The sequence below is a fragment of the Gorilla gorilla genome, chromosome 7 (assembly GCF_029281585.2).
Source record: "Gorilla gorilla gorilla isolate KB3781 chromosome 7, NHGRI_mGorGor1-v2.1_pri, whole genome shotgun sequence".
NCBI classification, from domain to species: Eukaryota; Metazoa; Chordata; class Mammalia; order Primates; family Hominidae; genus Gorilla; species Gorilla gorilla.
The window spans coordinates 7838101-7863440 of NC_073231.2; the positions used below are offsets into that span (position 1 = coordinate 7838101).

The 25340-nt window shown below is 38.6% G+C and overlaps 1 protein-coding gene across 2 annotated transcripts in view; it reads right to left on the bottom strand.

The window, feature by feature from the left end:
• The window catches only part of CSMD1 (CUB and Sushi multiple domains 1), a 2071408-nt gene that overhangs the window by 539522 nt on the left and 1506546 nt on the right, over positions 1–25340 (bottom strand). For both annotated transcript variants that reach the window (XM_055349528.2, XM_055349527.2), the window contains exon 11: positions 19235–19338. In XM_055349528.2, the coding sequence (XP_055205503.2) occupies positions 19235–19338 (104 nt within the window). The remainder of the gene's footprint in view (positions 1–19234; positions 19339–25340) is intronic.

Sequence of the window (25340 nt, forward strand, 5' to 3'; positions counted from 1 at the left end):
GGGGGAAGAGGTTTTCCTGACAATGTTTTCTTGGCAAACAAACATTTATTTATCCCTTGATGTAACCAACCTCCACCCCTATGAATGTCACTCATCCATCCACCAAAAATTTGGTAAACAGTAATCTTACTTGTCTTCATTAATCTTTCTGAAAAGTGTGTATAGTTCACATTTATTTAAATGTTTAATATTAGGAGTGTTTTGGTCTTTACGCAGAAGTTTGGTCTTGCTTTTTGTGAGCAGAAATACGCTTAGGAACTTAACTCTTGTTTATATCAATTAACCTAAGGGGAAATTGGTTTTGGTATACAGAGTTTTACTTGAAGTCACAGTTTCCAAAGACCTATTAATGATGTTAAGTGGGAACTTACTATACTTTAACATTCATCATAACATATAGTTACATAATTAGTCTTGCTTTCTTTAACACAGCTCAATTTTTCCCCAAGTTGACTCTATAGTACATATTGTTCTGATTTAAACTTAAAAATAAAGTTATCCTAATGAAACGCTAAATCAATCTATTTTTGATAGAGGAAAATATAATTTTATTTTGGAGAAATAAGCCATCATATTGTAGCTGCCTGCCTTTTTTGCCCCCAAGCCCTGCAGTCTAAAACTCTGTCATCTCCCAGGCGTGTTCAGCTCCAGCCATATTTATTTTTCCCCATTCTCCAGAATGATGGCATTTCTCAGTTCCCAGGGTTTAGCAAACCCTGAAATCCTTGTATGGACTGTCAATTCTTCCTGCTAAGCTAAGAGTCTTTGAAGACTCTGAGGATTCTCACTGGGCATTTCTTAGCCTCTTGAGGCCAGATTAGGACTTTTTGCCTCTAGGTCATCACAGAATCCTTCACACAATTCAGTTTCATAGACATCTGCTTCAACCTCCACCTTCTTTCAAATTCTGAGCTCTCTGGGTGCAATTTTATGTCTCTTGGCCACTTTATCCCTAGTCTGTAGTAAATAACATACACATTTTTAAAATAAATCAATAAATAAAAATATAAATAATCTACACTGTATTCATTATACAGCTACATGTTTAAATTTTATAGGAATATTTCCAAATAATGATGTAAATCTTAGTGTTATCTTAGGCAGCATACCAAGGGCTTAACATTTGGAGTTCTGTGATGGCTCCGTCATTAATTCACCTGTGATTTTGGCTAAATCATTTTATCTGTATTCCAGGTTCCTCATCTACGAAACAAGATAATTGTATTAATCCAACTTGAAGGAACTCTTCAGACCTAAAATTCTATGATCTTTTGCACAGATTTCAGTGAAGATACTGCTGTCTCACACCAATATGTCTGGTTGCAGTCAGTATCAATGTTGAACTGAAATCAACACTGATTATTTCTCCAATTTCAAGTATGTGAAGCGGTTAACCCAAAATGGAGGAAATGATATTTGATTATGTATTTGTTCCTGCCTTACAACTAGGGCACTTTGTGAGTACATTTAACTCTTTGAGAGTGTAGCTAAACTCTTTCCAATGCAAATGTGTCAGTGTTCTTGAAAGCTTAATGACAACCGTAAGATACAGTAACTTTATGATGTTTTGGTTACTTGTGATTTTACTGTGTAGACAAGAACAATTTCATCTCTGAACAAATCTTCCCTTTGGACCTTGCTAAATGGTTCAATAGTTCTATTCTAATCTACATGAAATACATGTGTTAAGGGCTGGAGGTGATGGCTCATGCCTGTAATCCCAGCACTTTGGGAGGCTGAGGTCGGAAGACTATTTGAGTCTAGGAGTTCAAGACTAGCCTGGGCAACATAGCAAGGCCTTGGCTCAAGCAAAATACAAAAGCAAAAACAAAACAAGAGATGGATAAAACCTATCTCTGACTCTGAAATCTTTCATCAACATAAGCAAGTGAAATTCCCATGTTGTTGTGTGTATCAGTAGTTTGTTTTTGGGAGTACTGAGTATAGTTCTCTTATAAAAATATACATGTGTTTTTCCAATTCCCTGTCAAAGAATATTTACGATGTTTCTATTTTGGCAATTATGAATAGAGTTACTATAAACATTCACATGGTATAAAATTTTTCTAGGGTAAATACTTAGGAGTGGGATTTCTGGGCCATATGATTGATGTATATTTACCCTCATATGAAACTACCAACCTATCTTCCAGAATGGCTGTACCACTTGGCTTTTCCGCTTGCAATCTCAAAGGTTACATAGAACATACATCCATTGGTATGACTTTCTCACACCCCAAAATTACAAGGATAAATAATGAATCAGCCAGGCTTGGTGGCTTACTTCTGTAATGCAAGCACTTTTTTGAGGCCAAGGAGGGCAGATTACTTGAGGTCAGGAGTTCAAGACCAGCCTGGCCAACATGATGAAACTCCATCTCTACTAAAAATATGAACATTAGCCAGGCTTGGTGGCAGGCATCTGTAATCCCAGCTACTTGGGAGGCTGAGGCAACGGAATGGCTTGAACCTGGGAAGCAGAGGTCGCAGTGAGCCAAGACCGTGTCACTGCACCCTGGGCAACAGAGCGAGACTCTGCCTCAGAAAAAAAAAAAAAAAAAAAAAAAAGTGAATCAGTAAGTAGTTCAGGGTTTAAGTTGGGGGAGCCTGTCACCACAAAGGGATACTACAGTATTTTGAAGCGAAGGGAATGTTCTATGTTCTGATTTTGCTGGTGGTTACACAAATCTATACATGTATTTACAGTCATAGATCTGTACACACAGAAAGTTCTACTTTACTGTATATCACTTAAAAATAATTTGTTCAGACCTGAAGAAAAATTCTGCATGTGTCACGAAGCTGTCAAAAATACAACACGAATAAAATGTAGCACTTGCAATATGAGATGCCTGGATTTTATGGGTATGTACCTGAATTTAAAAAAAGGGCGGGATGTGCTAAACCTTTAATATACTCATTACAGTTGTAAATTCAGCAATGGAAAAGTAAAGCCTGCCCTTAAGATAAAAACTTGCCTAAAACTGAACTGCTTTGTAGTCTTTATGTTCCTTTAATGTCCATGAATGGCATAAATTGTTCAGAATGTGGAGAAAACAGAGTTACTTAATGGTGTGATTTAATTGACTACTTGCCTTAATTGGGTAGACACAGGGTGAGCTGGAGATTAATAAGGATAAGTAAAGACACGATAATATTTTCAGGCACCTGGGTACCTGGGCAGAGTCATTCCTCTTGAGGATGGAGTAAAATACCAGTAATGAGTTTCAGAAATGTGTTGATAAATATCTCCGGTACAAATTGGCAGATGCAAAGCAGCCGGGGCAGAGGTAGAAGTCAACTCAGTTGTTTGATAAGCCAGGCCAGAAGGAATTTAAGCTCTGGAAGCCCATATTTGCACTCTTGGGTCTCTCACGTATCTTCAGATACAGTATTGAGTAGGTACTGAGAGCAAGTAAAGTGAGTTACAGGTTCTCCACCTACCCAGCACCTAGCCGGGCTCCCAGGACACGGTAGTTACTGATTCCATGTTTATTTATATGATGTGTACCACTGCAGAGGGCCAGGGCAGGTGGAAAAGAGCAGGAATCTGATTTATAAATCAAGCTGACTGAAAAATAAGTCAAGGGAGTGCTTTCATTGAATAAATAGTCATATTATTAAATACAATGTTAAAACTGAAGGTAATTCACACATATACTGAAGTTATTATCATTTCCCCACTGGCATCAACATGAAATTAGAAAAAGCTTTAGATTTCATTTACTTTGACTCATGCACACGCCTCATTCAAGTATGGCAGACTTTATTCACTGTGCTGAAATCCATTACAGCCAGGTGGCACAGAAGATGATGTGACTTACATCAATCATTTACGATCGCTATTTTAAATTCACTAAACATTATCCAAATTATAAATTGTTCATGTGCGGAACTGCGTGAAAAAGATCGAATCCAAACCTCTTGATCTTGCAGATCTAAGGGGAAAATAAAAGTTGACTGAAGCCCAAAGTGATGCTACTTTACAGATTTCCTTTACTGAGTGCAGCCCACACTATTTAAAAGTATATGGACTGCCAGTCCTCATGACATGGAGATCCTATTTTCCATCCCCCTCTGTGTAAAACACAAGTATCAGGCCTGATAATGGCACAAGAAGCTACCCGAAGACACTGCTAAAATGTGATAGGAGAAAGACAAGCTGGCCTGGGACCGAGGACCAGAGAAACAGCAGAGCATGGGGTGACTTGTGGGCGATCACAAACAGAAGGCCACTCCGACTTGCTGTTTTCCACCCCTGACCAGGCAACAGAAGGACCCCAGCAAGCCCATTCCTTCTCCAGATGCAACTGTGACCCGTCTGACTACCAGACAGGCAGCACCACAGCAAAGAAAATGGATGTAAGAGCCACACCAACAACAAACATCCAAGGAAGGCTTCATGTTCCTTGTGGTCCCAGGGCTGCCTTGTCAAAGGAAAAATATCTGAGAAGGCAGAACCTGCAAGAGGGATGCAGCTATATAAGTGATCTCACCTGGGGAGGCCTTTTGTCCCAGTAGGTGTGAGACTGAGTCTCTTCCCCACCCAGACACAGGGGTAGAGTGGGCGGAATAGGTGAGGGGGCATTGGAAAGAGCGGTCCCTCCGACCTCCCTCATCCCCTCACCAACATCTCCCCCAGCCCACCCAACCCCATGCACTCCAAGCCTGGGAAATCCTTCTGCCCCCTCAGCCAGCACCAGCAGAGAGCAGTGGAGCCTCCTTGGGCACTAAATGCACTGAGCAGATCAAAGTAAACCCTTGAAGCCTCCAATAGTCAAATTATCATTGGAACCTCCTCCCCAGCCCACAAAATAGGCTGAGACCCACATGCCAAGCCTAAACAAGGTACTTGCTTGCTAAAATATTAGGTGGGTACAAAAGCAATTGCAGTTTTTGCCATTATTTTTATTTGTTTATTTATTTTTTAGACTAAGTTTCACTCTTGTCACCCAGGCTGGAGTGCAGTGGCATGATCTTGGCTCAACACAACCTCCGCCTCCTGGGTTCAAGTGATTCTCCTGCCTCAGCCTCCCAAGTGGCTGGGATTACAGGCATGCACCACCATGCCCACCTAATTTTGTACTTTTAGTAGAGATGGGGTTTCTCCGTGTTGGTCATGCTGGTCTTGAACTCCCGACCTTAGGTGATCTGCCCACCTCGGCCCCCCAAAGTGCTGGGATTACAGGTGTGAGCCACTGCACCCGGCCTGCCATTACTTTCAATGGCATAAATGCCATTACTTTCAGTGGCAAAAAACCACAGTTGCTTTTTCATCAACCTAATAAAAGATATAAATAGTACCTAGCAATACCTAACATGACACACAAAAGAGCTGGGACACAATCATCACACCAAGAGCCAAGGAAATCGCGGCTTGAATGATGAAAGACAATCAACCAACCCCAACAGAAATGAATCAGACGGTTGATTTTAAAACCAGGTCTCTTAAAAATGCTTCAGTGATCATTCACAAATTATCTGCAAACAGATGAAAAAAAGATAAATCTAAGTAAAGAAATAAGTTATAAAAATGAACTAAAATGAAATTATGGAACTAAAAATAACAGAAGAGAAAACTAAAAATTGCTAGATTTGCTTAATATTAAAATTGAAATGAGCAATAATAGAATCAGTGAACTTGAGACCAATGGAATTCTCCTACACTGAACAACAGAGAGAAAACAGACTAAAAATGGAAAACGGGCCGGGAGTGGTGGCTTACATCTGTAATCTCAGCACTTTGGGAGGCCTAGGTGGACAGATTGCCTGAGCTCAGGAGTTCAAGACCAGCCTGGGCCACATGGTAAAACCCCATCTTTATGAAAATACAAAAAAAAAAAAAATTAACTGGGTGTGCTGGCACGCACCTGTAGTCCCTACTACTCAGGAGGTTGAGGCAGGAGAATTGCTTGAACCCAGGAGGCGGAGGATGCATTGAGCAGAGATCGTGCCACTGCACTCCAGCCCCCTGGAGCAATGAAGAAAGACTCTGTCTCAAAAATAAAAAATTAAAAAGAAAAAGGAATAAAGCTTCAGAGGCCTGTGGGACAAAACAAAACAAAACAAAACAAAAACACACAGAAAAAAGAATCCAACTATTTTTTATCATTAGAATTCCAGAAGGAGACGATCTAGATGATGGTGTTGAAATTATTTAAAAAATAATTCCTGAAAACTTACCAAATTTGGCAAAACACATGAATTTATAGACCCAAAAAAATCTAAGTTAACCTCTTAGAAATAAACCTAAACAAATCCATTCCAAGACACATCTAATCCACGTTTTAAAAACTAAAGACAGAAAAAACAACCAAAAAGAAACAAAATGTTACCTACAGGATAAAACTACTTCAATGACAATGATTTTCCCATTTGGGATCATGGAGGCCAGAAGGAAGAACTGACAACCATAAATGCTATATTCAGTGAATCTATCCTTCAGAAATAAAGGGAACTTACTTAAAAAAATTATCAGGCATATAATTTGTTGTTGCAAATTAAGAGTAGGTGGTAGGCTGGGGGCAGTGGCTCACGCCTGTAATCCCAGCACTTTGGGAGGCCGAGGCGAGTGGATCACAAGGTCAGGAGATCGAGACTATCCTGGCTAACATAGTGAAACCCTGTCTGAACTAAAAATACAAAAAATTAGCCAGGCGTGGTGGCAGGCACCTGTAGTCCTAGCTACTAGGGAGGCTGAGGCAGGAGAGTGGTTTGAACCCGGAAGGCAGACCTTGCAGTGAGCCGGGATTGGTCACTGCACTCCAGCCTGGGCAATAGAGCGAGACTCCATCTCAAAAAAAAAAAAACAACCAAAAAACAAAAAAACCAGAGTAGTTGGTAGACCTGCCCTTAATGGTTGGCTCAAGAACATTCTTCTTGAAAAGAAATGAAGGAGAAAAGAAAAGAAACTTTTACTTGTGTTTTCAAAAGAGAAAAAACAAGAGGAATCTATACAATATAAACTGGACTATTTTGCTTACCATGAGTTCCATAAATCTTACTTAATGATTGAAAAAACAATTAGAACAGCGTCTGGTACTTCAGATAATAATTTCAAAAAGTTGAAGGGGTAAAGGGCCCTAAATGCAAGTGCGGTTTCCATACTTCAGGTGGTAAATGTTGGCATTAGTTGTAGTAAGATAAATAATGGCCTCACTCCTGTCCAATCCTGCTCTCACTCTAATCCCTCAAATCTGTGAATCTTACTTTTCAGAAGAAAGATTTTGCAAATGTGATCAAGTTAAGGATCTAAATGTGGGGGATTGTCCTGAATGATGTAGGTGGGCCCTAAATGCCACCTCTAGTATCCATATAAGAGAGAGGCAGAGGGAGATTTCAGGCAGAGAAGATGGTCCGTGACTCTGAATGCAGAGAGTGGGTTGATGTGCCCACAAGCCAAGGAATGCCAGCAGCTGCCCTAAGCTGGAAGAAGAAAGGGATGAATTCTTCCCCAGGGCCTGTGGAGTGATTACAGCTCTGCCCACATGTTGATGCTGGCCTAGAAAACCTGACTTGGACTTCTGGTTTCCAGAACTGAGAGTACAAATTTCTGCTGTTTTGAGCCACCAAGTTTGTGGAATATTCTATAGTAACAGTAGGAAATAAATGTATCAGTAGACTGTTATAAGTCACATATGTTTATTGTAATGCCCAGAACAACCACTTCGAAAACTACAAAGAAATACATGAAATATACCACAAACAGGTTAAGATAGAATTAAAAAACAAAACTTAATAACCCCTAGGAAGGCAACAAAAGCAGTAAAAGCGGAATGAGAACCAGAAATAAACAAATAATAAAATGCCAGACAAAGCACTAAACATATCAATAATTACCTTAAACATAAATGGTCTGGATATGCCACTCGAATATCAGAGAGAGGCAGAATGTATTAAAAAAATTACCCAAATAATGAGGCTTACAATATATGTCAAAATCAATGACCCAGGCATGTTGATAGTAAAAGAAAGAAAAGACATACCATGTAAATATTAATAATAAAAAGCAGGAGTGCCTATGTTAATATCTGACGAAGTAGACTTAAGGCAAATAAAAGTATCAGAGACAAAGAGGGACACCACAAAATAATAAAAGGATTGACCCACCAGAAATATGTAACACTCCTAAATGTGTACAAACCAAATATCAGAGCTTCACGACAAGAAGCAAAAACTGATAAAGCTAAGAGAAAAATAGCAACCTCCACAAGTATAGTTGAAAACTTTAGCACCCTTAGAAAACAGGCAGAAAATATCACAAAGGATATTCAATCAACCAACAGGATCTAACTGACGAATATGGAACTCTCAACTCAATACACATGTTTTTCAAACCCCTATGAAAAGCTGACAAAAGATGAATCACACCCTGGGCCAGATAATAGATCTTGACATATTCAAATGAACTGAAATCATAGAGAATTTATTCTCTGATCACAAAGGAATCAAACTAGAAATCAATTATTAAAAGGCAGTAGAAAAATCTCTAAACATATGGAAATTAAATAACACATTTCTAAATAATCCATGATTCAAAGGGAAAGTCTCTAGTGAAATAAAAAAATACAAAGAATGAAGTGAAAATAAAACCACAACATATAAAAATATGTGGGATGCAGATAAAACAGTGCCAAGAGGAAAATTTATAACAGTAAATGACTACATTAGATAGAAAAGAATGAAAAAAAATTGCTTAAGTTCCCACCTCAAGATTCTAGCAAAAGTAATGCAAAATAGACTCAAAGAAACTAGGAGGAAGAGTGTGATAGAGGTCTAAATTAATGAAATAGAAACAGATAAACAGTAGAAAAAATAATGAAACAAATATTTTCTTTCAAAAATAATATAATTGATGAACCCATAAGAAGACTTGCAGAAAGTCAGAAAAAGAGAAAGAGAGAGAGAGACAGAAGGGAACAATTACAAATATCAGAAATGAAATAGTGGCTATTACTACAGATTCATCAGCCATCACAAAGATAAGGAAATATTATAAATAACTGTAAATTCATAAATTCAACATATTATTAAATATAAACTGATTTGTCAAAAACTATTAACTACCAAAACTCAACCAAGATAAAACAGACAATCTAAATAGTCCTTTATTATAGAAATTAATGTTATAACATGTTCTCCAAAAATAAAATCCTCAGACCCAGATGGTTTCAATAGAAAATTCTACCAATTTATAAGTAACAATTAACATCAAGATTTCATAAACTCTTGCAGAAAATAACAAAAGAGAAAATATTTTATAGCCATTATAATCTTATAATGAAGATAGTATTAAACTGATACCAAAGCCAGACAAAGGCAGTACAAAAAAGAAAGAGAAAACTATAGACCGATATATTTTATGAATGTAGTTGCAAATATCCTCAACAAAATATTAGAAAACTGAATGCAACAATGTACAAATAAATTATATTCAATCATGAAGTAGAATTTATTCCATTTTATGCAAGGCTGAGTAAACTTTTTAAAAAATCAATCAATGTCATCCACCATTGGAAGAGGCTAAGGAAAGAACATGATATATCAGCTAATGCCAAAAAACAAACATTTGACGATTCACCGGACATATAGTGTTCATGAGCTGAAAGATTTAACATAGTAAATATGTCAATTTTCTCCAAATTTATAAACAGCTTTAATGTAATTCCTATCACAATCCCAGCAATGTTTTTATACATTGCTAGGAGTATACATGCATATATATATATATGGTACTCTCAAACTTATACAGAGTGGCACCTGCCCTAGAATAGCTAAGTCTCTTGACAAAGAAGAATAAAGTGAGAAACATCACTCTGCCTGATATTAACATTTACTAAACAGTTATAGTAATCAGTAATGTGTGGCATTGGTAGACTAGACACACATCAGTGTAAAAGAACAGAGAGCTCAGAAATAGACCCACACAAATACATCTAACTAGTTTTTGATGAAGGCAGAAAAGCAGTTCAATGGAGAAAGGAGAGTCCTTTCAACAAATGCTACTGAACAGTTGGATACACGAACTGCAGGGCAAACCGTGAACCTCAAGCTCTGTCTCACGCCATATACAAAAACTAACTCAGAAGGGATAAGAGACTTAAATGTAATATGTAAAACTGTAAAACTTTTAGGAATATGTATAGAAGGACTCCTCTGTAAAGTACAGTTAGGCAAAGAATCCTTAGACTTGACAGCAAAAGCACTGGCCTTTATGTGAAAGCCCATAAACTAGACTTCATCAAAATTAAAAACTTGCCATGTGTTGAAACCCACGTGAAGAAAGTGAAAAGACAAGCTGCAGACTGAGAAAAAACAGCTGCAAACCATGTATTCTACAAAGCACTAATATCTTGACTACACAAAGAATTCTCCAAACTTAATAAGAAACATCCGCTTAGAAAATGGGAAAAAGACTTAGACATTCTGCCAAAGAGGATGTCAGATAGTAAATAAGCATCTGACAAAATGTTCAATACCATTAGCCATCAGGAAAATGCAAAGTTAAACCACAACGAGGTGTCATTACACACCTTTTGGGGCAGAAAAAGTGGTGATAAAACCAACTGTGGGGACAGGGTGAGCATGAGGACCACTTAACATCATGGGCTGTGATGTTGGAGAACCATGCCGGAAAACAGCTGGGCAGTTTCCTACAAAACTAAACATACAACCAACATACAACTCAAGCAATTACACTCCTAAGTAATTTCCAAGAGAAATAAAAACTCATGTTTACATAACAACCTATACACAAATGTCATAGTAGCTTTCTTCATAATAGTCAAATACTAGAAGCAATCCAGGTGTCCATCAGTGGGTGAATATAAACTGTGGAACATTCATACCTTGAAATACCAGCCAGCAAAAAACGGGAGGAAATGATTGCAGTACACAAACTCCAGGGAATTTTGCTGAGTGAGAAGCAATCATAGAAGGTAACACACTACATGCTTCTAATTATATAACATTCTTGCAATGACAAAATTTTAGAGCTGGAGTGCAGATAATGGTTGGCAGGGGTCAGCTTTAAGTGTAGAAAACAGGGAGTTGGCTATGATTATTAAGGAAAACATGAGGGAACTTTGGAGTATTAGAAATTACCTGTCTTGACTGTGGCGGATACAGGAACTTAAACAGGTAGTGAAATTGTGTAGAACTTCATAACAATACACACACACAGAGAGAGAGAGAGTGAGAGAGAGAGAGACAGAGGGAGAGAGAGAAACACAAATGAATACAAATAAAACAGGAAATTAAATGAGCTCGGTGTGGTGGCGCATGCTGGTTATCCCAGCTACTCCTGAGACTGAGTCGGCATGAGAATCCCTTGAACTTGAGAGGCAGCAGTTGCAGTGAGCTGAGATTGTGCCACTGCACTCCAGCCTGGGTGACAGAGCGAGACTCAGCCTCAAAAAAAATAAAATAACATAAAATAAAATAAAATGAAACAGGAAATCTGAATAAGATCAGTGGATCATATGAAGGTGAATATCCTGGTTGTGACATTTTACTGTAGATTTGCAAAACATTTCCACTGGGGATCCGGACAAAGTCTACAAAGATCCCTTCGTATAAACACCAGGGGTTCAATGAGCCATTAGGCAGCATTTTTTTTCCTCAGTGACTTATCGATTCGAGCTCTCCTTGTCTTCACTTGGCAGAGAGAATTGATATCTTTGTCACAAGTTTGTCAAGAAACAATACAGGTGCATTAAATGACAGTTCAATCTCCTCTTTCCTTCTTTCCTTCCGTTCTATTTCATTTTCAAATTTGATTCTGAACATGGCAGAACTCTGGATGTTTTATTATATTAAGACAGCGATGATAACTATAGTAATACAATATTACCTTCTCCTTGTACTGTACTTTTAATCTTTTTAAAACTATTTTTTATCTACCATTCTATTTGATGCAACAATCCATTGAGGGTAAAAGGCACAAGACAGGGAGTCAGGGATGGTGCACTATAAATGCATGCATCTATTGTTTTAATGGACTTATATTCCCAAAATAATAACAGCCTTTGATATTAATTTGAGATGAAAAACAAACAATAAAAATCTTTAAATGCTTTTGACTGATGAATTGTGGCAGAGATTCCTATGTCTTCTGGGTCTATAAAAAAAGGCATGCATTTTTTGGCTCCTCAGAGAAAATAGCCACAGTGAGTCTATACCTGTGATAGAACAGCCAGAACAACTGGAAATGACTCCTGCTGTTCACTCAGCTGCCTGGAGCCCAGATTAGCTGAAATGGAGCACCACCTTATTTGCAGCAGGAGCTGCCCTCGGGCTCAGCTTCCTGTGGGACCTATGGCTTCTTCTTCCCTGTAGGAAGGTTGCCTTCAAGACACATCCAATGGGTCCCCAAGGTCCCTGACTCTGCTGGCTATCCCAGATAGCTCCACTACAGCTGCTAGCCCAAATCCAAAATGCTGAAGCCCAGTGGTTTGTTTATCCCCCTACCAACAGGGTTTTTGGAAGAGGAAACCCAAACCACACAGGGTGTCCAGAGAGGTCTGGCAATGTCTGAACTCTCCAGTGGTAATGACAAAGGTTGGGCAGCCCTAGCCATCCTGAAGCTCAATCCTCCTTGATCCTGGGGAGTTGGTCCTGAACCTGTCACACACAGAAGGTGACACAAAAGCACTCACCTGGCATAACAACATTCTACTAACCAGGCCAAGTAACCATTACTACAGGAGAAGGCTAAGACTGTACTAGCATTATAAAGAAATGACTTGGTTATTCCAGTAACTGGGCCGCTCTCTTCAGACAACAGTGATTGATGTATTATCAGCATACTTTTTTATTTTTATTTATTTATTTTTTGAGACGGAGTCTAGCTCTGTCTCCCAGGCTGGAATGTAGTGGCGCGATCTTGGCTCTCTGCAAGCTCCACATCCTGGGTTCATGCCATTCTCCTGCCTCAGCCTCCCAAGTAGCTGCGACTAGAGGTGCCCGCCACCACGCCCGGCTAATTTTTTGTATTTTTAGTAGAGACGCGGTTTCACCGTGTTATCCAGGATGGTCTCGATCTTCTGACCTCGTGATCTGCCAGCCTCAGCCTCCCCAAATGTTGGGATTACAGGCATGAGCCACTGCGCCCGGCCTATCAGTATAAATTTAAGGCAGATTTTAGGAATAGCATATATAAATCGACACATCTAGTCACAAGGAAGGTATTCTACACCCACCAAAGTATCGGGTAAATTTGTTGTATAAATATTTAGAATTCTTAACGTTTATCTACTTAGAATAATGGAATTGCCAGATAGAATTTTCAAAGGAGGTGCCTACAAACACATTGTCAAGAAGGGGGGTCCCTTTTTAATGCTGAAATTACCAGTGAATGTTTTTAAGAGTTCCTGGAAGCTTACAAATTACACTAAGTGCTAAAAGAATCCCATGGAATATTTTGTGATTTCCCAGAAATCGTAAAAATCCTCAAGGCATTGTTGAAACCTCATTTAGTAACATTACCAATTTTTTATAACAAGATACCATCAACATTTCGATATTAATGGTTTTGTTTTTAAACTTGTTTGTATCCCATTAGAGATGTGTATTTTATGAGTAATTTACTTTCTAGATACAGAAGACTAAAATAAAGACCCTACAAATGCAATCAAAATATATTTAGAAGAGGTGACTTTTTTTTTTCTAAACTCAAACGAAATAAATGTTTAGAAACTCATAGTATTATTATTATTATTATTTTTCTTTTTGAAATAGTGTCTTGCTCTGTTGCTCAGGCTGGAGTGCAGTGGGGTGATCATAGCTCACTGCAGCCTTGATCTCCTGGGCACAATCGACCCTTGCACCTTAGCCTCCTGAGTAGCTGGGACTGCAGGCATGCACCACCACACCCGGCTAATTTTTGTCTTTGTTTTTTTGTAGAGACGGAGTTTCATCATGTTGCCCAGATTGGTCTCAAACTTCTGGCCTCAAGTATTTCTCCCTCCTCGGCTTCCCAAAGTTCTGGGATTATAGGCGTGTACCAGCATGCCTGGCCAATAACATTTCTTTCGACCTTTTACATTCAAGGCTAAAACCAATAGATAAATGTATCAAGAAGATAGTATGCTTCTTGCAGTATAAAATGTAATATAAAATTTATAGCAGTATTAGCACTCTTACTATTAATAATGTAGATTCATATTGCTAATTATATGAAATTTATATCAGTAGGCTAATTACTCCTCAAGGCTAGGACAATGGCTTATTCTCTCTCTGCCTCCTCGCTGAGTCCTAGCATAATATTTGGCATTCAATAAATAATTATTTAAAGAATCAAGCAAGAACGCTTCCAGATAAGAGGCCGGGAAAGAAAAGCTAACAATGGATAGACTTTAAGTCAGGAACAGGGTTCAGACAGTTGAGTCTGTCTATACTGTCATTGGCATTCAGGCTCACAGGCTGTGCCATTATGTGAAAGATAATATACACAAAAATAGTTGGGATCATGTGATTCCAGAGTTTTAAGAATCTTATTTCTATTTTGTTTGATTTCTAATCATGTTTTCGATTTTTTTAAAATCCAGAATGTATTTAAGTCAATATCTTTATATCTTTATTACCAACATCAATTGTTTCTGCTTTCCCCCAAGGCACTAAATGTTTAGTGATTAACTCTGCGATAACATTAAAGATATATAAAGATACACACACAAACACACATGTCTGTGCATAGTGTCTGCTTTTTTATGGCTCTTCAGCAGTCTTTTAATAAAAAGAGAATGATGCCCTTTGACTCAGGATCAGCGGAAAACAGCAGGGAGAAATGACGTCTCAGCCATGCCAGGCAGTGTCTGGGAGCAAGTAGTAGATTCAGCAAAAATGGATTAATCCAGCCCTAAGAAAGAACCAGTATCCTGATTTGTTAATCAACACATCTGGTTAGGCAGAGGCTACCCTACTTGCTCGCAGATGTCCCTAATAATATTGACTATTCATTCTCATAGAGGGACGGGCATTTTAAAACTGGAACCTGTGCCTGCCACCCGCAGGACATCCCGAATTAGTGAAATCCCCTGGTTACCAATGGCTAAAGCTGCAAAGGCCAGAGGGAATCCAGGGAAGGCCATAGGTCTCCATGCAGTTCCTCCACAAATCAAATTCGAGAACAGTCTCAATAGATGTACTTGGAAAGAACTCAACAGACATTTGCAAAGAAAGTTACTTAATTTTCTTTTAAGCCTGACATTCTATAAATATGACCCAAGTTCCTTCATCCACCTCTCAGAGAAGGTGGATTACAGAAGGAGTCCCTTCATGTTTTTATTCTTTTATATTGTGCCATAAAAATTAAGAAAATGAAAAGTCATTACCAGAAATAAGAATTTTTCAAACCGTATTTAGGGTGAGCTATCTACTTTTAGGCTATTTCATTTTCCAAATTTCTCTTAAAATCGAGATTTAACTAGCATTCCATATTTCCCACAAAATGGAAACCCACAAAATATTGAGTTTAAAGTAGTGAATGCCAGTCTGCCATGAAGAGGTTTTAAACTGCTGCTTTATTTAAAATGTGTGTCATGTGATCCTCTGACTTCGTCTACTGACTAGTATTTAAACTATTCCAGTGTATCTGTCATTTCTCCAGTCAGATGATAGACTCCATGCTGGGAAGAATGTTTGCATATAAGTACTCAAAAGTATTTGCCGATGTATCGCCTGAAATTACCTGTTTATTCAAAGAGACCAGCTGCGATTCTCTGTGTTCTGTTATTTTTCTGTGACCTGGTACACTAAGGACATATATCAGCGGCTTTTCTTGCCTCTTCTGCAGCTGATTAAATGCCCAGCTGATCCCAGTTACACTATGTTTCCCAAAGGGCATCTCAGTTTGATTCAGTCGGCTGTTTAGTTTTTCATTTACAGATTCAAGCTATTGAGAGAAGGCTCTAATAACACTTCTGTCAATGTAATACATAGTTTGCAATTGCTTTCTTAACAACAAATAGCTTTAAAAAATGAGTGTATGATTTTAGATCTTTAATAATAACCTAAGGGATTTCATAAGGCATTACCTGCCTGCATTTATATTTTAAATTTTGCAGTTATTTAAAAATTTTTCTCATTTATTTTAGTGACATCCTCTCTTAAATTAGGTGTTTTGGTAATGATAATACGTGTGGGTTACATTTTACAGCTCTCCGGAGTGTTTGCATGCATTATTTCATTTTTCTCTTTCCCACAGGCTGGAAAAGTTTATTATACATATTTTATAGCCAGGAAAAGAGAGGTAGAGAGAAGGAAAATGACTTCCCTCAGGGTCATGGGGATAGCAAATAGCTGGAGCCAGAAACTCCATCTTTGACTTGCAGGCCCCTTTCTATCCATTGTAGTGCTATTCCCAACACTGTCCCAGGTCAAAGTCAGGCAGTGTGTGCGACGATCGCCTTAGAAGCTTGCCCAACATGCAGATATCTGGGCCCTCAGATGTGGGACTCTGTTTTTAAAAATAAAAAAAAAACTTTTTTTTTTTTTTACCTAGTAATTTGTCAACAAAAAAGAGTCATTATTTGGCAAGGGTGCGGAAAAATAGGATCCTTCATGTTCCACTGTGGTTTACATAAATTTTCAGGGGGGGTAATTAGAGAAATGTAACAATGTAAATGAAGATGCCTCTTCATCCCAAAATTCCTCAATGGAAATGTTCCTGAAGGTATACCAAAAAACTATGCCAATGTCTACATACAAAGACATTCACTTCACAGCTGCTTACAGAAGTGAAAGAATGGGGTGAGAGTGTGAGTGTCAGATGCGAAAGACTGTCAAAGGGAACCAGGTAAAAAGCATGGTAGGTCCACAGGCAATAAAGACTCAAGATCCTGGAGCAGTATCACAGCACTGAGTTGGAATCCCTGCCTCAGTATACACTAGGTTTGTGAAATGGGCTAAATCCTTTAACCTGTCAAAACTTCAGCTTCATCATTGATGAAACAATGATATTATCAGCCCCAAATTCCCAGGATTACAGTGAAGATCAAATAAGGTAAAATGTATTATGCATTTAACACAGTGCATGGTGCGTAAAAGATACATAAAAGTTAGCTATGACGTTACTAGTGTTATTCTCATCATTATTATAAATAAGTTGTGGTCCAGCAACATGATTTCAATTATGCTTATTAGTAATAGTTGGAATGGGCCAGCAGGAAGATAAGCTAGAGGGAGGTGTTCTCTTGCAAAATGTCCAAGATACCATGAATGAAGGAGGCATGTTCCTGGTGGAGTCCTATTCTGCGTCCATTGATTTTTAAGGGAATATACAGAACAGTTGGCTAGTGCTTTTTCAATGCCTGAATTATCTCATAAGCAATCAATAAATAAGGGGATAAGGTGAGTATAACAGACTGCATCTTTTTTCTAGCATAGAAATATGGGATGCTACCCGGGGCAAGATTCCTCACAAATGAAGAGTGTTGGGGAAACCAGCCTCACACCACCTGGCGGGTACCCCGAGTCCAGCGGAGACAAAAGAATTAGAAAGAGACAGAATAAGAGTTTAAAAGGCGGGTCCAGGGGACCTGAGGGTCCGGAGGCTTGCTCACAGCCCAGAGCTCCTGGCCTCCACTCAATTTATTGGTTTACAAGCTCTTTGTTCTTAGGGCAAATGGGAGGGGTAGGAAGGGATGAGGAAAGGGATTAATCAGTGAAGGAGAACTTGTGAGTCATTCAACAAGGTGTATGTGAATTTCCTCGAGCAAAGGCGTGTGTCTGAACTACTTAAGATCTTTAACCTATTGGGACTGAAATGGGTGGGCGTGGGTTTCAGGAGAAGCCAAGATGTTTGATTATTCTCCATTGCTTCAAAGGAGTGTTATTTCCCCCAAGCAACCTGTGGCATGCTGCTGAGCTCTTATGCTCTCGGAGAATAAAGACATGAAGGAAATAAGGAGACTTTTCTCCTCAGAGGCCGCCCATGGCTCCCCATGGGTGTCTCACACAGGGCAGACCAGTTCATCTGGCACCCCAGAAACTCTCTTTCCCACAAAGAGGCATCCTCAGTAGTATATAAGTAGACCAAGAAAGCAAAGTGAACACCTGCAGAACACTTTCCATTAATGAAAGACGCTTCTGGTTTAGTGGTTTCAAGATCTACATCATGAAGAGAAGCTATCTGTGGAGTTGCAAAGGCAGATAAGAGCAGATATTTCCTTTCTCTTAAAAACAGAGAGGAAGTGCACCCTCAAATCATTTTCCTAATTTTGATAAACCAGGTCTGATAAAATGGACAAAAACTGTCTTTGAGGCCCTCTCTCTGGAAGTAGCTGAAGCAGATGCCCAGGTCAAAAGGCTGCAGAACAGTCTGTGATCCTGGTGAAAACTGAGAAGTGGCATCAGTCTGCAAATATTCACAGCAAGGCTGTCACCGTGTTTGCTAAGACTCTGGAATCAGAGTTCTTCAAAGGTACACTGAGTCACCCCCAACACTTTTCACCACGATGTCTGTTACTTTATTATGCAGTTTTACAGAAAGTGTGGAAAGGTGTATGGCATTATTCCATAAAAGACCTGTATTTCCCAAACTAGAAAGCATCTGTACCTCTTTAAAAACCCTGATAATATAACATCACAGGAAAGCAGAGGAGAGAGGTTAAAAAGCAGGTGTTGGCTGGGCGCGGTGGCTCACATCTGTAATCCCAGCACTTTGGTTGGCTGAAGAGGGCAGATCGCCTGAGGTCAGGAGTTCGAGACCAACCTGGCCAACATGGCGAACCCCTGTCTCTAATAATAATACAAAAATTAGCCTGGCATGATGGCGCACACCTGTAATCCCAGCTACTGAGGAAGGTGAGGCAGGTGAATTGCGTGAACCCGGGAGGCGGAGGTTGCAGTGAGCCAAGATCAGACCACTGCACTCCAGCCTGGGTGATAGAGTGAGAATCTGTCTCAAAAAAAAAAAAAAAAAAAAAAAGGGGCGGGGGGGTTGATTTGAAAAATTTATTATTTTTTGCTACCTCATGAGTATACTAATTTTTTGCCATAAACATATATGTTTTTAATAATTGAAGAAAACAGTCGAAACAGATAAAACATAATAGTAAATTATACTCATATTGTGTTCTCATACAAAATGACATTGCAGGCAACTAGAGTAGCCATAGTTGGCACTAAGCAAACACTTGAGGCCGAATTGCAAGCCTGTAGCAGAATCTCATCTCCATCCACCGTGCCCCGCACTGCATGCATAAGAGGAGAAGAAGCTCAAGGACATACTCACACGTACAAGACCGATCTGGTGTCTCCCACTTTCCCAGCATCACCAACCGTCAGGGTGTCATAGCCTCGCTCCAGCTCAAACTCTTCAAAGGCAAGCTTGATGACCTAAATGCAAGGTACAAAACAGTGACTTAGAACAATAGGTACTTCCCATGACTTTTAATAGGTATTGCAAATACCTAGTTATACTGTTAAATTTTGCTCCTTAATACCAATGTCAAATGATCCCAGAGCTGCTTTAAGTAGATACATGGATAATTATATATATTTGATAGCCTGACATTATAGAATTTTATGAAATTCAGAACTGCTATTACTCCCAACTTATGTATTTTCACCTCTAAAAATGAAATTTAACCTCTGCAACACTTTAAGTCAAATATCTACTAAATGTTTACTTTAACATTCTCAGTGTTTGAGTGTTAGGATTAACCAATAACTAAATCAATATAAGCAAAATAAATGTTGGTTATAGTTAATGACATATATTTTTACCATACCCAGAATGCCCTGCAATAAATATTTTTAAAGTTCTATATGCATACTTCATGTAATTATCCGTATTAGCACCCCAAAAGACTTTATGAGGATACAAAGCTCTCCTCTATATTTAGTCTTGCAAAGCCTGTAAGTTTTTTGTTTTTTCCAAAGAATACTTTGTCATGATGACCAGCACCAAGACATCTGTACAACAATGGTTTATGTTTGATGTGCCAGTATATTATAATCTATTAACTTCTTTCTGTAGAGCACACGATCTTTTTCTCCTGAAAGAAGAAATGCTTCCTTTGGTGGCCAATACTATGAGGAAGAAAAAGTTAGGCTAGAACCCTGGGTAGTAAGGAGAAAAAGGAAAGAAGATAAATACATGATGATAATTAGAGGAATGATAGATAGACGATAGATTAGATGGATGGTAGAAGATTAGCAGATATAGACAGATTAGATGATTGATAGATAGATAGATAGACAGATAGATGACAGATAGTAGATGATAGACTGGATGGATGGATGGGTGGATGGAAAAATGACAGATGATACACAGATACATGGATATATAAAAGAGAGAGAGATGTAACAAGAGAGACGCAGAGGGTGTGAGAAAGGGAGGAGGAAGAGAGAAGGGACAGGAGGAACAGAAACCATAATACTGGAAGTACATTTTAATAAGCTGTGTTTTAGAATGAAACAAATTCTGAAATAGCGTAGAAAAGTATCAAATGCCTATTTGTTAAGCTTGAAAGAAAAGAGTAAATGGTAGCATAGAGAGGACAGACTTCCCACTAATACCCAAGTCCATGTCCACCATTCCAACAGGCTCTAAACAGGTGCTTTTCCAAGCAATGCCAATAAGGAATACATTACATTTGCTACTTGAAATTCTTACTAAAATTAGTAATATAGCCATTATAATTTATTTAAAAAACCTACTATTTCAAATTGCACTATTTGTATGAATACATTATTTTAGCAATCTGATTTGAAATAGGTGTCGAGGTTGATAGCTGTTGCAAACCAGTATAAATACTGCATGTTAAACGTAGCACCTGATATTTTTATTTCTACTTATTGTTTCTCATGAATCAATTTATAAGTGACCATCATCTGATAATCAGACAATTTTAAAACTGAAAGAATCATCACTGAGACCTGCTGGTTTCCTTTCTGACATGTTAACTCAGTCCTGACTTGTTTAAAGTTCTGGTGGGAAGCGATGATAATTCATTAAGGTTTGGGTGTCATGTTTGGCTGATTTGCAATGTGTACAGATAGGGGTCACACTATATGAATGGGCTCTCATTAGGAGTGGAAAAAGGGCCATTCTGTAATTATTTCAAGCCAAGGCAAAGGTAGACAGAGAAAGTCTTTGTCAGTATTTCATCTCAACAATCAGCAGGTCCTGTTGTCAAATACAAATCTTTACTCCATGCTGTTGATGCTCAGTAAAAACAGAAAATGCAGCCTTGGTCTTGCATAGACAGCTTTTAGTTTGTCATATGGCATTTTATGAATATATGCAGCTGTAAAATAGAAGGATGTATATTTTAACCAAATATACCATCCTTTCAGAGTAAAAGAACCAGAGATGCAAATGAAAAGTGAAGACAAAAGGATAATACATTTCAAGTTGTGAACAACTTTAATGATATTGAGCCAAAGTGGTTTTAGTTCCTACAGCATATGCACCCTCCTTATGTCTTGCATGGACTCCCTCAGCTGTCCTGGAGCTGGATGCTCCATATTTTTTTTTATATATAATTATCTTATTTTTTTTTTAAGTTCTGGGGTACTTGTGCAGGATGTGCAGGTTTGGGACATAGGTAAACACGTGCCATGGTGGTTTGCTGCACCTGTCAACCCATCACCTAGGTATTAAACCCAGCATGCATTAGCTCTTTTCCCTGAAGCTTTCCCCAACCAACGTTCCCCAAATAAGCTCCGGTGTGTGTTGTTCCTCTCCCTGTGTTCATGTGTTCTCATTGTTCAGCTCCCCTTTGTAAGTGAGAACATGCAGTGTTTGGTTTTCTATTCCTGCCATTTTTCTTAAGTCACTGCTTAATGTTCCTCCCTCAGCTATGTCTCCACTGCCCACTCTGTCCAAGAAAGCCAGTCTCTTCGCCAAAATCCTGCCTATCTCTTTCATAACATTCCCTGTGTTGACACTTTTGGTTGGTTTCCTGTTCTGCCTGCCCTGCAGAGCTCCCTGTAAGCATTGAGGGCAGATACCATGTGGCTTGCTCGTGGAGGGAAGCACTGGCCTCAACCTACAAGAACTCACTGAACATCAACTCCTCCAGGCCACAGAGCTAGGAGTGTTTATTTGAAATCCTTCTACCTTTTTGACATAGGTGTTTAATGCTATAAACTACCCTCTTAGCACTGCTTTTACTGTATCTCATAGGTTTTGGTATGTTGTATTTCTATTTTCATTTCCCAGCACTTTGGGAGGCCGAGGCGGGTGGGTCATGAGATCAGGAGTTCGAGACCAGCCTGGCAAACAGAGTGAAACCCCGTCTCTACTAAAAATACAAAAATTAGCTGGGCGTGGTGGCATGTGCCTATAGCCCGAGCTACTTGGCAGGCTGAGGCAGGAGAATCGCTTGAACCTGGGAGGTGGAGGTTGCAGTGAGCCGAGATCGTGCCACTACACTCCAGCCTGGGCAACAGAGTGAGACTCCATCTCAAAAAAAAATTATTTTTAAATTTTCTTAATTTCTTTATAGACCCATTGGTCTATTTCTTCACAGATCCACTGGACACTCAGGAACATGTTCAATTTCCATGGATTTGTACAATTTCCAAAGCTACTCTTGTTATTTATTTCTAATTTTGTCTGTTGTGGTCAAAAAATATACCCGATATAATTTTGATTATTAAAAAATTTGTTGACACTTGTTTTGTGGAATAACATACAATTGGTCCTGAAGAATGTTCATACCATGTGCTGATGAGAAAAATGTGTATTCTGCAGCTGTTGGATGAAATGTTCTGTAAATGTCTGTTAGGTCCATTTGGTCTACAATATAGTTTAACACTTCTTTATTAGTTTCCTGTCTAGATAATCTGTTCAATGCTGAGAGTAGTAGGATGTTTAAGTCCACATCTATTATTATATTGGGGTCTATCTCTCCCTTCAATGTTTGCTTTATGTATCTGGGATCTCTGGTGTTGGGTGCATATATGCTTATAATTATTATACATTATTGTTGTCTTTGTCTCGTTTTACATTTGTTTCACTTTCCATTTATTTATTTATTTATTTATTTATTTATTTATTTATTTATTTATTTATTTATTTTAGACACAGTCTTGCTCTGTCACCCAGGCTGGAGTGCAGTGGTGCAATCTCAGCTCACTGCAACCTGTATCCTGGTTGAAGCAATTCTCATGTCTCACCCTTCTAGGTATCTGGGATTACAGGGCCAATATACCCACCCATTTCACGTTTTTTCATTGAAAGTCCACGTTGTCTGATAAAAGTATAGCTATTCCTGCTAGTTTTCAGTTTCTGTTTGCATGGACTATCCCCTGTCATGTCTTCAGTTTTAGTCTATGCCTTTACAGGTGCAGCAAGTTTCTTATAGGCACTATATACTTACATATTGCTTTTTAAATTATATTGTCACTTGGTTATTTCTGTTCTGGTTGTTTTGCACATCCTCTGCTCCATTCTCATTCTCTTCTTGGTTATTTTTGTGGTTTGATGGTTTTCTGTAGTGATATGGTTTTCTTTCTTTCTCATTTATTTGTCTGCTCTACCAGTGAATATTACTCTTTTGTGTGTCTTCATGATGGTGGTTATCATCCTTTCATTTTTAGATGAAGGGCTCCCATAAGCATTTCTTGTAGGACCATTCCAGTAGTGATAAATTTTTATTAGCTTTTCCTCATCCGGGAATAATTTTATTCTTTCAACTCTAATGTATAGCTTTGCTGGGTATAGTATTCTTGGCTGACATTTCTTCTTCTTTTTTCTTTCAGCATTTTCATTATATCACCCTGTTCTCCCCTAGCCTGTAAGGGTTCTGCTGAGAAATCTAATGTTAGTCTGGGAGCTTCTTGCTTATATTTGACTTGACTGTTTTCTCTTGCTGTTTTTAGACTTCTCTTTGTCTTTGAAGTTTTTTTATTATGTATTTATATTGCTATATCAAGGTGTGGATATTTTGGGGGTATATGTGGTACTTTGAGACATGTATACAAAGTTTAATGATCAAATCAGGAGAATTGTGATATCCATCACCTCAAATAATTTTTTATTTTTTCTTTTTCTTGGGAAAATTACAAAATCACCAGGAGAGAAGGAAGAATTGTCTTTGACTTTTGACAGTTTGATTATAATGCTCTTTGGAGAGCATCTTTGGCATTAGATCTGTTTGGTGATCTTTGAGCTTCCTGGATCTGAATGTACATATTTCTCCAAAAATTTGAGAAGTTTTCAGCTGTTATTTTATTATATAGATATCCTACACCTTTCTGATCTCTTCTCCTTCTAGAACTCCCATAATGGGAATATTTGTCCACTGCATTTTGTTCCACACATTTTGTAGGCCTTCTTTATTCTTATTTATTCTTTTTTGTCTGACTGGCTTATTCCAAAAATCCTGTCTCCAGGTTCAGAAATTCTTTTTTCATCTTGATCTAGTCTGTTGTTGAAGCTCTTGATTTTATTTTTTAAATTGTATTCATTTTATTATTCAGTTTCAAGACTTCTGCTTAGTTCTTTTTGTGTAATATCTCTGTTGAATTTCTCATTCAGATCATGAATTGTTTTCCTAATTTTGTTGAATTGTGTATTTTTATTCTATTGATTCTCATGGCGTATCTTTAAAATCATTATTTTAAAAATCATGTAGGCATTTTGTAGCTGTCCTTTTCTTTGGGATTTGGAATTACAAAATGATTTTGTTCCCCTGGGGGTGTCATGTTTCTTGCTTTTTAGACATTTCTTGTGTTCCTACATTGATATCTATACATCTGATAAAACAATTTCTCTTAATATTAGAAGGTAGTTTTAGTAGGAAAAAACTTTTTCCTGTAGATGTGTCTCATAGTGTCAGTTGGGTAGGGTGCTTTGGTTTGTATTCTGCATGAGTACAGTAGGGTAGTCTTCATGATATTTATTTGGTTGTAATCAATGTCTGCATGTTTGTAGCTGTCTGAGTAGCCTTGGCTGCAGGTGTTTGCGGATGTGTTGGTTCAGCTCTAATGCAGATGGAGACTTTGGGGTGGGCTTGTTTTGGGGATACAGAAGGTCACATGAGGCACCTCTGCTTCTCAGTGGAATGAGTTTTCTGCCAGTGGTTGGCCTCAGGTGGGCTGGTCCTTGGGTCCCTGGGGAGTATGTGTGGGCATTCAGCAACTCCACTGCTTGGGGGGGTGGGGAGTGTTCACTGGTGGCAGCAGTACCCAAAAGGCCAGTCCTTGGTCTCCTGCAAGAGGTATACAGCCAGGGTGCTTGCTGGTAGTGAGCCTCAAGAATTCAGCTCTCAGGGCCTTGGGAGCACGCACTTTGGCTCCCCCTGTCTTGAGAGTGGCCTCCCCACTCTGCTTGACCACTTGTGGTGTAGGGTACTTCATGGGCTTGAGTGCTGGGTTCAGGTTCG